The 14,868-nt window shown below is 34.0% G+C and overlaps 1 protein-coding gene across 2 annotated transcripts in view; it reads left to right on the forward strand.

Annotated features, from left to right (window-relative positions):
* LOC150108636 (metalloprotease TIKI1-like) overlaps positions 1-14,868 on the forward strand; it is a 271,836-nt gene that overhangs the window by 84,062 nt on the left and 172,906 nt on the right. For both annotated transcript variants that reach the window (XM_090416095.1, XM_090416094.1), the window contains exon 3: positions 3,753-4,313. In XM_090416095.1, the coding sequence (XP_090272221.1) occupies positions 3,753-4,313 (561 nt within the window). The remainder of the gene's footprint in view (positions 1-3,752; positions 4,314-14,868) is intronic.

The raw sequence follows: 14,868 nt of genomic DNA on the forward strand, positions 1-14,868 counted from the left end.
TGAAGAAGGACGAAAAACCCGAGTTTCTGGGTGAAAAAAAAAAACTCTTTCCCCATATGAGACTGGCTAACTCACCTTTAGTCGAAAGAGACCAGAGAAAGGTTCCTTACGTCATAGACAAGAATCGAACCCAGGTCTTTCCGACCAACACGGACTGAGCTGCGGAGGCTCATCTTTTTCATACGTAATCCTAAAAAGATAACACCGACGCTTCTAATTGAACACGAATCTATTTCGCATTTTGTGAAATAGATTCGTGTTCAAATCCCGTTTTTGATAGTGTGTTTCAAGATCATTTTCAATCAGTCATTGCTACAGACGGATTGGAGACTGGGAAAGATTCCACACAACTTCAGAATCAATGCTATTTGATATACAGAAACATATTATGGGCAATGCTCTTTTTAAGGATAAAAATTTGAAATTTATTTCATATATTTAATATCGCTAATATAATAAATTTCATCGATTATAATGACCTGAATTATATATACTAATTATATTGGTAACAAGGCAACGAAAAGTATTTGAGTGTGTCCCCTCGACCATATTTAGGATTCAGAGGTTTATCAAATTTATTCATGTTTGATGCATTAATGTGTAAATAACGCATTCGAATAAATAAATTACGAGAATAGATTAAGTAATATTGATAATAATAATAATAATAATAAGCGACAAAAGTTATGGAGAATAAATCAATTTTCATCTATAAAGACGTATGCCAAAAAATAAACAAAATAAATAAAATAAATAAAATAAATAAAATAAAATAAAATGTAAACATTTTTATTCGTTCACTGTTACTAGGTATTCGCAAATTATACACAGCTGTATACTTCCTTTACGCCTTTAGAATGTGTTGAATAAATCCCCAATGTTATAAAGAAAAAAATGATATTTCAAGTCACATAATTATTATGAATAAAGCCAAAACACTCAAAACCGTTAAAATATTGTTTAACGTGTTATGTTTTTCTATGTCATTATGATAGCCAAATGAATAGAACTTAAAAGTTTTCAAAAAAATAGATCAGAGATCTTGTGAGAATACAACCCTTAGTATCGAAATTGCCTTCACATTGTACTGCCTAAATAAAGAAAGCTCTCAGGAGCCTATATATATATATATATATATATATATATATATATATTAGTATTACTTAAGGTGTATTACCGTAAGTTTTCGTTAACAAAATTTAAGAATAAACATCTGTTATTCCTTCCGAATTTTATTTTAGGAGCAGAGATTAGAGATTTACTCAATGATTTAATTCCCTTTTATTAATACTTTGAGATTTCACTGGCCCGACAGCTGTTTCGCACAGTTGGTCCTCATCAGTTAGAATTACTGAATAAGGAAAAGAACTGAAGAATTATGTAAAAAAAAAAGTGTAATTATTGAAGAACCTTCTAGGTACTTCATTAATTACATTTTAATATGCATCCTTAAATAATTCAGCTAGGAGGGGAGCATAATCAAAACGCTGCATTTCCTAATTTTCGGCGTCTAAATTTTATATTCTATTTTATCGAAAATTAAAATTTAATGTAATAAAAAATACCGCCTTCAGTTCCTCATCTCGTGCTCTGATGTTGCACTTTACTTGCGTTGCTGGGATGTTCTGGCATATCTTTTAATAACCGAATAACCTTTCTGCGTATTTTAATTTTAGTTTTTATTCACCTTTAAAATGTTCACAAGATAAAAAAAAAAATTTAATCTTACTGGTGATAAATTTTATTTTTCCACAATTTGTTTAAAGATCTCTGCCATTAATTAAAGTGACAACACGGATTCTTTTTGCTCTTCCCATTTAGCTTTTAATCATTCCTTCTGGGCAACCACGGAATAAAAAAAAATTAAAAATTAAAAAAAAATTAAAAAGTTGAAATTTATTATTGCGATTTCATTAAATAGTTAAACTGATGATAAAAAGTGTCAATGAATTCTATGATCACGTGAATCTTCTTAACGAGTAATGTTTTTAATTTCAATGTGTGAAAATATCACGGATGAAGATTAGAATAAGCTTGGAACACGCGTTTCACAATTTCAGTTTCTTTGTTTATTGTTCGTTTCATAAAATAAATAAATTCGCGGTATTTTTAAAACGAATTTTTGCATTCCCTCCTTTTCTTTTTACTTTACTTCCCTTCCATGTCAATCCCTTTTTTTTTTACCCTTCCGTTTTCCAAATGGATTCGAAGTACAGAAAGGAAAACAAATAGTCCCGCGTGCACAGACGCCATGAAAATGTAATTGAATACCCCCTGTTTTAAATGGTCGAACGAATAAGTTCATAAAAATTAATAACGTCGTAGTGGAAGAAGTAAACGAGCAACAAAGTTAATTATGCGGCAGATATCAGCGAATTAACAAGTAATAATGGATTTGATACGCAACATTGAGTTGCCGATTCGGTCCACTGAACGACATGCAAGAGAATACAAACGAATCACGATGACTGGAAAAGAAAAATGGGAACCATTTAAGTCATATCAAATGCACGTGTAATTCTTTCTGTAATATAAAGTTTGTTATTTGACGGTTTAAGACGGGTGTGACGTCTGTTTTTCTGACTTCAACATTTCAACACCGAGAAAGATCTCCAACTGTTCTTTTGAAGGGGATGCGACATTCCAGTGCAATACTAGAACGCACGGAATCGTTATTATTCAAATCTTATGATTATTTTGCGGCGTTTATAGGAGCATTTCGTTGTCGTAAATAATGCTGTGACTGTTTATCGTCAGAAGAAAGGAAGGCGACGGGCATCTTGGCGAAATCGTCAGTCCCAATTTGTTCTTGACGGGGTAGCATGTTAACATGCTGAGGTCGAAGAGTCGGGTTTTATACGAATAGATTGGATGGTGATTGAGCTACTGCAGTTTAATCACAGCCAATTAAAAGACATTTGTCCTTCGAATGGAAGCATCTAAGTTCGAAATCCGTCTAGAACTCGAAACGAGAACACTTCCGTAGAACACCTTATACAGAAACGGCTTTTCACTCTCAAAAATGTTTCTCTGATGATTCTCTTTTTACATCGAAAGAAACATTGGATTAGACTCAGTGACCAACTTTCCCAAATATCTCAGGCAAGTAAAATCCCCGAAGCGCCATTTTACATTCCTCAGAATCTTTAACCCTCTTAAAGAGCTCAGCTATCTTTGAAAGCTATCTTTGAGAGAATTAAGACAGTATGTTAGAGCCATAAATATGCTGAAACATTGCACACTTTCATCTAGCCAGTAATGTATTTGAACATTTTTTTCTACCAATACTTAACGTATAATATTTATGTTTAATGTACGCTATTTCTATATAATACTTATTTTGTATGATATGCAATGGTGCGGAGATTTTGTATATACTTGCTGAGTATTAATACTTGTTATTTTTGCTTTAATTAGTTTACTTATAATTCGGATTATTACTTGAAATGCTTCTTAACGAATTAATGTTTCATGAAATTCGGTGCATCGGTTACAAATGAATCGGGAACAGATTTGATCTTTTAGATTCAAATTGTAACATTCTTTGAGTACGTCACTGCTGTGTAACGCAAATTCTTAACTATAACGTTATGTGCATAAATACATGCAGTGATTTTTGAACTAGAGTTTATCATTGGATAATATAAACGTGTCTAGCTAGTTAATTACTGATATTCTTTCAGTGAAGTGTAATTTACGCATACATTTATTCTTTCCCAGCATCATACCGATCTGCGGTTTTTACCTTTCAGGTGACAGATCCCCTCTCGTTCCTGTGGACTATCAAGAAAGAGCCACCGTCCTACTTCTTTGGTACAATCCACGTGCCGTACACACGCGTGTGGGATCACATCCCCGATGCTGCAAAACAAGCTTTCCAGAACTGTGACAGTGTCTTCTTCGAGTTGGACCTCATGGATCCGTACACAGTGTCGGCTCTGGCTAACTGTCAGATGCTTCCGCAGGGCGAAAACTTGGCGGACGTTCTGCCGGATGATTTATACAGTCGCCTGAAGCGCCATCTAGATTATGTGAAAGGTATGATGGCATCTTGGATGACCGCTGATCAGCGTGGAAGGGGTCTGTATGCAGATTATCTTTTCAATGCTATAACGGGGAACTGGGAGAAGAAAAGACCTGTTTGGGTGATGCTCATGGTGAATTCCCTGACGGAAAGTGACGTGAAGTCACGTGGCATACCCGTCTTGGATTTGTTCCTTGCTCAAGAAGCGGAGAGGTTAAACAAACGGACGGGTGCCGTAGAAAAAGTGGAAGAACAGTGTTTGCCACTAAATGGACTCAACTTATCACAGGTAAGATAGGTTTAAGACACAGGTAACAATGGTACTATGCTATGGAAAGTATTTTCTGTCAATTGTTTGAAAAGTTTTGTCACTTAAAATTATGTTGCTTTTCGGGACAAAATATATCTCTCACTCTTAGGACAAAATTAGTTGTTTTTTTTTTGAAAAATACATCTTTCACTTTTAGAACAAATTAGGTGTTTCATTTTGGACAAAATGAAACACCTAATCCCTCCTATTTTTAGGACAAATTAGTTGTTTCATATTGACAAATATATTTCTCTCTTAGGACAAACTTAAGTGTTTCATTTCGACAAAATGCATCTCCCACTTTTAGGACAAACTGAGGTGTTTCATTTTGAAAAAATGTATCTCCCACTTTTAGGACAAATTAGGTGTTTCATTTTGACAAAATATATCTCTCGCTCTTATGACAAAATTAAGTGTTTCATTTTGACAAAATATATATCTCACTTTTAGGGAAAAATTAGGTGTTTCATTTTGTACAAAATATATCTCCCACTTTTAGGACAAATTAGATGTTTCATTTTGGACAAAATATATCTCCCACTCTTAGGACAAAATTAGCTATTTCATTTCGACAAAATACATCTCCCACTTTTAGGACAAATTAAGTGCTTCATTTTGGACAAAATATATCTCCCACTTTTAGGACAAAATTAAGTGTTTCATTTTGACAAAATATATATCTCACTTTTAGGGAAAAATTAGGTGTTTCATTTTGTACAAAATATATCTCCCACTTTTAGGACAAAATTAGCTGTTTCATTTCGACAAAATACATCTCCCACTTTTAGGACAAATTAAGTGTTTCATTTTGGACAAAATATATCTCCACTTTTAGGACAAATTAAGTGTTTCATTTTGACAAAATATATATCTCACTCTTAGGACAAAATTAGCTGTTTCATTTCGACAAAATACATCTCCCACTTTTAGGACAAATTAAGTGTTTCATTTTGACAAAATATATATCTCACTCTTAGGAAAAAATTAGCTGTTTCATTTCGGCAAAATACATCTCCCACTTTTAGGACAAATTAAGTGTTTCATTTCGACAAAATACATCTCCCACTTTTAGGACAAATTAAGTGTTTCATTTTGGACAAAATATATCTCCCACTTTTAGGACAAATTAAGTGTTTCATTTTGACAAAATATATATCTCACTTTTAGGGAAAAATTAGGTGTTTCATTTTGTACAAAATATATCTCCCACTTTTAGGACAAATTATGTGTTTAATTTTGTACAAAATATATCTCCCACTCTTAGGACAAAATTAGCTGTTTCATTTCGACAAAATACATCTCCCACTTTTAGGACAAATGAAGTGTTTCATTTTGACAAAATATATATCTCACTCTTAGGAAAAAATTAGGTGTTTCATTTTGGACAACAAAATATATCTCCCACTTTTAGGGAAAAATTAGGTGTTTCATTTTGGACAAATATATCTCTCACTTTTAAGAAAAATTAGGTGTTTCATTTTGACAAATATATCTGTCACTCTTAGGACAAAATTAGGTGTTTCATTTTGACAAAATATCTCTCTCACTTTTAGGAAAAATTAGGTGTTTCATTTTGGAAAAAATATATCTTTCACTTTTAGGACAAATTAGATGTTTCATTTTGACAAAATATATCTCTCACTTTTAGGACAAAATTTGGTGTTTCATTTTGACAAAATATATCTCTCACTTTTAGGACAAAATTTGGTATTTCATTTTGACAAAATATATCTCTCACGTTTAGGACAAAATTTGGTATTTCATTTTGACAAAATATATCTCTCACGTTTAGGACAAAATATATCTTTCACCTTTAGGGTAAAAGTAGTTGCTTCATTTTGGACAAAATATACCTCCCACTTTTAGGGAAAAATTAGGTGTTTTTTCATTTTGGACAAAATATACCTCCCACTTAGGGAAAAATTAGGTGTTTTTTCATTTTGGACAAAATATATCTCCCACTTTTAGGACAAATTAGGTGTTTCATTTTGGAAAAATATGTCGTCACTCGTAAGACAAAATTAGATGTTTCATTTTGACAAAATATATCTCCCACTTTTAGAAAAAATTAGGTGTTTCATTTTGACAAAATATATCTCTCGCGTTTAGGATAAAATATTTCTTTCACTTTTAGGGCAGATGTAGTTGTTTAATTTTTAGCAAAATATATCTCACTTTATTGGCAAAATTGATTGTACCATTTTTGGACCAAATAAGTGTGTTATTGTTTGGGAAAAAATCAGCCTTACCACTTTTTCGAAATAAAATTGTCTCTCACTCTTTGAGATAAAATTAGTCTTGTCACTTAAAGTGGACAAAAATGTAAAGTGACAAAGCGAGATTGTTGTGAAATTGAAAATGAGGAAACTTTAAAGTGACATAAACATTTCGAAGAGATTTTTGTGAGCGGAAAATTTGACATTTTCCTTTTTGAAACTCTCTAGTTGCTGACAACGAAATTCATGAATTATGATGCAGTTGAACATATCAGAAAAGTGGTCGAATTATAACTAAGTTCGTTTAGGGGGGAAAAAAAAAAGAAATGTTTCGGAACATTGACCGTGACGCGTCACTTCCAGTACTAGATCAACACAGCATCATTGAATTATTAAAACTGTCACAATGACATGCAGTTCTGTAGCATATGAGGTTGCTAATTTATTTTTCCTTACGTGGATTAACTGGGCAGTAGTAACTGTTATTATATTAGTTTCCGTGTATGCTTACTTAATTTGTCGAAAATGGTTGTTTAACTTCCAGCGGCAAATCTTCGAAGCTGTAGCGGAAATCTTACATTATCATTAAGGCGAATTTTTACATTAGCCAACAGCATTATCGTGTAGAAACATCGAAGGAATGTTTACTAAAAATTCTTGACATAAATCTTATTAGCCATTTACGAGCAATCGATTCTTGTAAGATTGCTACTCTTGAAAGGGCTGTCGGGATTAACAAATGTTTTTCATAGGCAATTAACAACGGACGAACATGTCACCTCTCGCTAAATCGATTTTTCTGTCTGTATGCTAGAAACGGCTGAAATAAACTCGTCTTGCATTCAGTTTGCTATGCTGTTGTTTTTTTTTTTCTTTATTTATTACAGATGGAATGTAAGTGCTCAGAAGTCAGAAAATATTGCCTAATCGCGCACGTTTCCTATCAAGGATTCCTGCTCATAATTAAAATGCTTAAAGTAGCAGCTGCGTGCCTGCATGGGTTCTGAAATTCTCCTTATAAACTGCACGTGAATTGTTCATTATTTCTCTAATGTTGTTGAGAAATCACAGCCACCTGTTCATGCACAAAGAATTAACAAAATACATCGTTTGAACATTGAGAATCATATGAAGTGGTTAAACTGATCTGTTGTGTAAGATCGTTACTTCGGGGGGGGGGAGGGGGGGCTGGGAAGCGACATTCACAACAGTCTTTTAAGGAATGCTGAGAATTCACCGGGTTTCTGACCTAATGTTCATTTCTCACCTTCACGTGATGCATCCCTTTAGTAGGTATCTGCCGGGATACTGAAAGCACTAAGGTGGACTGGCAATTTGGGATTAAGTAGAAGAAATTGTATTCTGTATTGACTTAAACCAGAAGCAGTCATAATGACAACATGACGAAATGTCATGCTAGTTGGGGCATTTCCTGGTTAAACAAGACCCGCGCTGTTTCTTCGTCAGGGAAGTCAGATCAAGAGTGAAAAGTCAGCGATACCGCTGAAAAGAAGTGGAACTGGCAGAAGAATTAAAGAAACTGAGAAACTGCAGCTTGATAGAATTGGCGTTACCCAAACAAAGATGATAAAAATGAGTGTGTTTTTTTTTAAAATAACAAATACGAGATGTTATTTGCATCCAATAATGAAGAAATAAATGACTGTAATACTCAGTACAAAACACGAGGAAAATCTTCTTTAGTGGCAAACGGTATCAAGTAGAGTGATGTTGGCAAACGTTAGAATGCAGAATTGAATATCGAAATAAATATACTTATGGTCCCACAGACGGTTCTATGGAAAAAGAAAAGTGGGTCCTTGTTGAAGATCTAAACAGCAGGGCACGAAATGATTAAAGCCATAATTGAAGAAAAGAAAAAAGCTAATAGAGAATCGTAAGTACCTGCTGGATTTCTGTTTAGGGCATGGATTAGTTATTGCTAACACCATGTTCCAACATGAAGATGTACACAAATTCACATGGAGAAAAGTTCATAGTGATATATTCACACTTGCTTAGAACATAAGTGCTTACGGAAGATTTGGAACAAGGAGGAATTTTCATTTGGTTTTGAGTATGATAAAAAAAAAATCATATGGAAAAGAAAAATGCATAAGAAAGTTTTAAATCTAAGTTTTAGCAGGATTAATTAGAGACTCAAATTTACAAATATTAATGGATTAAAAATAAGAGTTTGACAGAACCAACTCTTAGAGACTCAGCGGCAGAGCTTGAAGAAAATATTGATTCAGGCAGATTGGTAAAGTTGTCTGCAAGGATAGGAGAAATGAGAACTCCATGCTGGACTCATGAAGTTAAAGAGGCAGTCATGGAAAAGAACAAGTTCATCGAAAGTTCTGAGCAAATAAGTCAGGATATTCTCTGAAGGAATACAGAGAAAAGTGTAAGGGAGCTAAACTTTGTGTAAAAGTAGCTGAAACAAGTCGTGGGAAGACTTTGGCGATGATATAGAAATAAATATCATGAGGGCGGCAAAATATTTTTGAGACTTTTAAAAAAGCTTAGAAGTAGAGGAAAGCGTACTGTAAAAGGAATCAAAGATGATTACTTTGGGCTCTAAATGAAACAGGAAGCAACAAAGCTGATAGAAAATATTCAAGAGGAATGAAATCAGAGTTTCAATTCGTGAGGTAGAAAAAACATCAAAAACCTGAAATTTGGAAAGGCAACTGTTAAAATGTGCAGATATAATTCCGAGGAGGTTGAATGTCCCATGATTGGAGTAAAATACCCATCTACAAAGAGAGAAATAAAACTGAATGTGAGAATTACTGAGTAACTTCCTTGCTGAGTGTTTCAGGCGAGATTTATGTAATCGTACTCCAGATGAATCTTGGAAAAGTTGTGGAAGAGAATATCGGAGAAGTACAAGCTGGGTTGGGGCTCGGTAGGGATTACCAGAGTCAAATTTTCACTTTAAGACAGGTACCCGAGAAGTCATAGGAATATAACAAGGATTCAGTATTTTCCTCAACTTCAGATGATGATTTGCAATTCTATGAAGAGCTATTCTGCAGAGACTTTTAAATATATAAATATATAATGGGGGGGGGAACACATTTTCATAAATTCTTGCACATTAAGCACTACGACACGATACTTAATAATCATTGACATATGAAGATACGTATTTAATCGATAAGCAGTCCATAACTGCTTATCGATTAGATATATCCTATACAACACAAGTGATGGAGAAAAAAAAAAAAAGTAAATACACCCCGTTTTAAATTGCAATAGAATTTATTCACGAACGTGTTTGCGACGCATAAAAGGATGTTACATTATTGGATTTTTATATGGTAATTTCGCTCACAAAAAAGATGAGAAAATATGACATCGACACCATAGAAGAATCTAGATAATAGGAGAATTTATTTATTGAATTTTTTTTTGTTGTTATTTACTAGGTGATGTTTTATTTACGCTGATGTTGGCGGAAGCTGTGATGAAAGAAAAATATGAGTAATTAGTGCGATGGGTTATGAAATTGGAATGTAAATTGTTGATAGGTTGCAGCAATGGATGTTCACAACTTTTGAGGAGAGAGAGAGAAAAAAAGATGCAAACTATTAAGCGTGAGAGAACATTTTCCACAGGAGTAGTATAGAGCAGTGTTCAATGTGTGAACAGCATCTGCGATTATATATATATATATGATCTGGAATATATATGTAAAATTATAAAGTTGCTAAGAGTAGCTGTAGCGTCTGAAGAGGAGCCTCTTTTTTTTTGTTTGTTTAAGATGAATTAGCTATGGGTGTTATGGGATTAAGTCAGTAAAAAGTGACAGTTATTCTTTCTCCAAGAGAAAGAGCATTGATTACCTCAGTTGAATCAAAACTAAAATCAGATGTGTGACATTTTTTTGAAAGAGCACAAGATTGCGTTTTAAAAAGATTAAAATGAGCTAAATTAATTAAAATCTTCCTTCCATTACTAAAGAACGTATAGAAATCGGCATTAACGATCACTGTTTTTGAAATCTTATTAGTCTGTAGATTAGTCTGCTTCGGGAATGCGAAACAGAAGAGGAAGAGGATTGAAAAGTTCTGTCGTGTTATTATTAACCCAATTATCCATAACGATGGATAATTGGGTTAATAATTAGTGAAAGAATAAGATCAGTAATGTATAGAAAACCAGTGAATGAAAAATCGCAACTCCGAATCTAGGCATCAATTATGCTACCACATAAAAACAAACGAAAAAAAAAAAAACATGCTACTCCGAGGGCAGATATAAATCTGCGCATTCTCGTAGGATGATGTTGGCAGAATATGCGAATGAACCTGTTTCATGCTTTTTTAGAAAGATATTCACATGCTCACTAACTTCTCCAAGTCCGTGTTCAGTTCAATGCCCGTATTCAGACAAGTTCTTCAACAAATTTATCATTTAAACAATATCCAATCTTTATTTGCTCCACTCCATTTTAACAGGTGAATGGTAGCAGTTTTACAGTGCGATGTGCTGAAATTTACTAAAGGTTATAACTGTTGTTTTCTTCCCCATTCCGTCCCTTTATCAGGTTTTGCCTTCAGTTTTGACTTGATTGTGCACTTATCAGTTTAAATCTCGGGTAGGTAAGAAATATTTCTAGCGAAGTTACCTTTCTGGACAATAAAATAATCACTTAAAAGGCCAGATTAACTTTAAAAATGATTGCAGGTCACTATGGGAGTTTATGTGTATTGTTTTTTCCTGAATAATGAATTAGAAATTATTTGGTATACTTTTTTATTTATGGAAAAGTAGTTCACTTTTGCTTCAATTTCATTTACCCACATTTTTGAAGGCGTAGAACTAGTTATTATAATTGTCAGCTAGGAAAAAAAGTCAAACTGTACGCTCTCTTTTCTTTATATAGCGACTTAAAGATTTGTTTTATTAAAACTTCATTAACTCGCTTATTTTTGATACAATTATTATTTTGTAGTACAATTATTAAGGTTATATTGTTATTCGTTGTAATTCTATTAATTCGTGTTACAGGTATTAAAATCATATTGCTCATTCGTAGTACAATTCTTAAAAGTCTTGGTATAATTGTTCAAATCATAATTGCACATTCGTGGTACTAATTGTTAAAATTATAATTCTCATTAGTAGTATAATTATGAATTCGTGGTACAGATATTAAAATCACATTGCCGAGTCATAGTACAATTCTGAAAATTATATTGCTCAGTTTTGGTACAAGTGTTCAAATTATATTGCGCATTCGTGGCGCAATTATTAAAATTATAATGCTCATTAGTGATATAATTATTAATTCCTGGTACATTTATAAACATTATCACGAATATATTAATTGTATCATGAATTATTAATTCATGATGCAATTTTAAAAATTATATTGCTCATCTGTGATACAGTTGTTAAAATTATATTGTTCAGTCAGTTATTGGTAGAATTATTACTACACCATATAGGAAGTCCGTTTTGATAATAAAATTGATTAATTCTTAACCTCCTTCAAGTTTCGAAGATCTCTGTTGGGCACGAACTTCACATCTGCCATAGAAATTTTAATTGCACTGTGCATCAATTCCCTTCCTTTCGTTTACGTTGAAATCAAGTAAAGTATAGGTCAGACTTCAAAGGCCTTCTATTGAACTTCTTTGACAAAAGTTTAACTGAAGAATTGTAACAAAGTTCCTTCGAGACGTTACCTATTTCAAGAGCTAACTGTATAGGACATCTGAAAAGTGTTATCTAAGTTTGTTAATTAAGAACAAAACTTTGTCTTACTTTATAGGGTACACAAAATGGTAACATTGACTTCTCCAATACAAAAGTTAAAGTGGGTCTTAAAAGGAACAGAAGTGAACCCTTTAAGAAACCTATCTCTCATTCGAATCCAAAGACCCACGATAGTCTTCAGAGTTGTGTCATTAAAATGTTGAACATTTTTTCTATAAACACGACGAGGACCCGATGTATATTTCTATGCGTCCTCCTAATCTTTCTCCGATCTTGACAGCCCTCGTTGGGAACAAGAAGAGTAGCTCAAGACTCCCTAATCATCCCCAGTCACGTTCATTAGAAGTGTGTGTGTGTGTGTGTGTGTGTGTGTGTGTGTGTGTGTGTGTGTGTGTGTGTGTGTGTGTGTGTGTGTGTGTGTGTGTGTGTGTGTGTGTGTGTGTGTGTGTGTACTTGCGTGCGTCTCCTGCTAGCAGATGCTGAAACAAGATGTGTGTACCCATGTATTGGGGATATCGCCTAACAAGACTAATCACCTTGGTAACCCGCTAACCCAGTTAAAAGTCCTGCATTCGAGGCTTTGCGCGCTAAAGTAGAGTTTCTGCCATTATACACTCTTCTTTAGGAAAAACCACTTGATCATGAAAGACGTTCAGACCGTGGAGGGCCGTTAATCTTTCGCGCCACCCACTGATACTATCGCTTCTCTTAAGGATACAGGCGGCAGCGACGATCGACTAAAGGCACCACTCATGTCGAGACCCTTCAAACTGATGGCAGTTTTGACGCCACGAAGCCTTTTTAAAAGGGCGCCGGTGGGGAAGGTCACACACACACACACACACACACACACACACACACACACACACACACACACACACACACACACACACACACACACACACACACACAACAGAGAGAGAGAGAGAGAGAGAGAGAGAGAGAGAGAGAGAGAGAAGGAAAAATGTGTCCCCAATGCAGTGTATAAAAATGCTTTCAATGTAAGTACTCGCAACAAAGGACAGACGTATATTTACGGAACATATGGCTGCCCCGGAGATATCTAAATAACATTGAAGGCACTAGAATAGTTCTTACCGATAATCTTGATAGTCAGAGGGAGATACAGGATAAGAAGTGAGACTATTTTCATGGGTTGTTTACTGTAATTACATTGGAACATGTTTGTGATCCGCTACGAAAATGCAGTGAGTAGATACGGGAGTTATCTTCGATGCAATGACTCAGCCCACAGCAGCAGTTCAAAGGTCAGAGAGACACGTCTGCAATTTCTTTGTAGGAAATAGCATTTTGAGGATGACTCATGGTTTTCGACATTTTTCATATGCGCAAGACTTTTGACAAGAACCTAGTTAAAGATTTTACACCGAACTTCAAAAATCTTATTACTACTGATTTGGAAAAGCAATTGTTATTTATGAAGTGGAGCGCGTTACGTTATGATCGACTCCTTAAGAGGAATGAAGCGCGACAAACAATTTGACAAAGGACGAATTAACATGACGACCAGACACATAAAGATCATAGCAATATATAATATGGCTTAAAGGAAATTTACTTAATAAACAACCGAATAACAATATCATTAATTAGTTACACTATAACGAAAACACGCGCTGAATACTCTTTCTGTGATAGATGCAAGCAGAACATAATTGTTACAGCGGGAAGATGGAAGCTCACACATTACTGATATTTATTTGGGGAAGGTCTAAAAAAGCAGAAGCAGTTCTGCTTCTGCTTTTTTAGACGAATCTCACCCACGAAAGGTTGTAAACCCTACCATATATTAGTACCGTAAGGGTTAGTTAATCTAGGGATTCTACGCTTAACGGCAACCTTTTTAAGATACTTCAAGCCTTAGTAAGCAGTGAACCCACTGCCTACTTGTTGGAGAACGGGTAGACTAGCCAACTAAAGACCATTTGGAAGAAGATGCTTTTTCGTATCATCCAAATGTCAAGTGAGGGTTCTCAATTCAGATTGTTTTGGAGAAGTTAATGGAATTCCAGAGAAATGCCCACCTCTGCTCTAGAAATATACTCTAAATATTAATCTAAGAGTAACTGAAATGAATATTAATTAGCGATAACTTCATTTCCCAATAAAATATTAGCACGTAGCCTACGGTTGGTAAGTTAAAAGCATCTTCATACTATTTTATAAGTGTAGCTAAGCTAATCGCATGTCTTTATTAAATCTGACAATATAAACCAACGATTTACAACCCGAAGAGCGCCCTCTGGTAGTTGAAACAATCTTCAAGTATATTAATAGTTTTATTTAACACCGGTAAATGATTATTAAAAATTTATTATCAATAATCAAGTATTTTGATATTGAAAAATACTGAATTAATAAATAATAGCTTATAAATTCCTTAAAATGAGATGAATAAAACTTGTTATCAGTAATTTTGAAGATTTAATGGATTTCTTAAGAAAATAAACAGAAAGAAACCACTATTTAAAAGAAACCAAGAATTTAAAAGAAACCAGAAAGAAACCAAAATTTAAAAATGGTGAGAGGGCGCTGCTGCAGTACAGTTTGGATAAACATAATATTTT

The sequence above is a fragment of the Typopeltis vanoorti genome, chromosome 3 (genome assembly GCF_054136105.1).
Source record: "Typopeltis vanoorti isolate ZY-2024b chromosome 3, IOZ_Tvanoo_1.0, whole genome shotgun sequence".
Classification (NCBI taxonomy): Eukaryota; Metazoa; Arthropoda; class Arachnida; order Uropygi; family Thelyphonidae; genus Typopeltis; species Typopeltis vanoorti.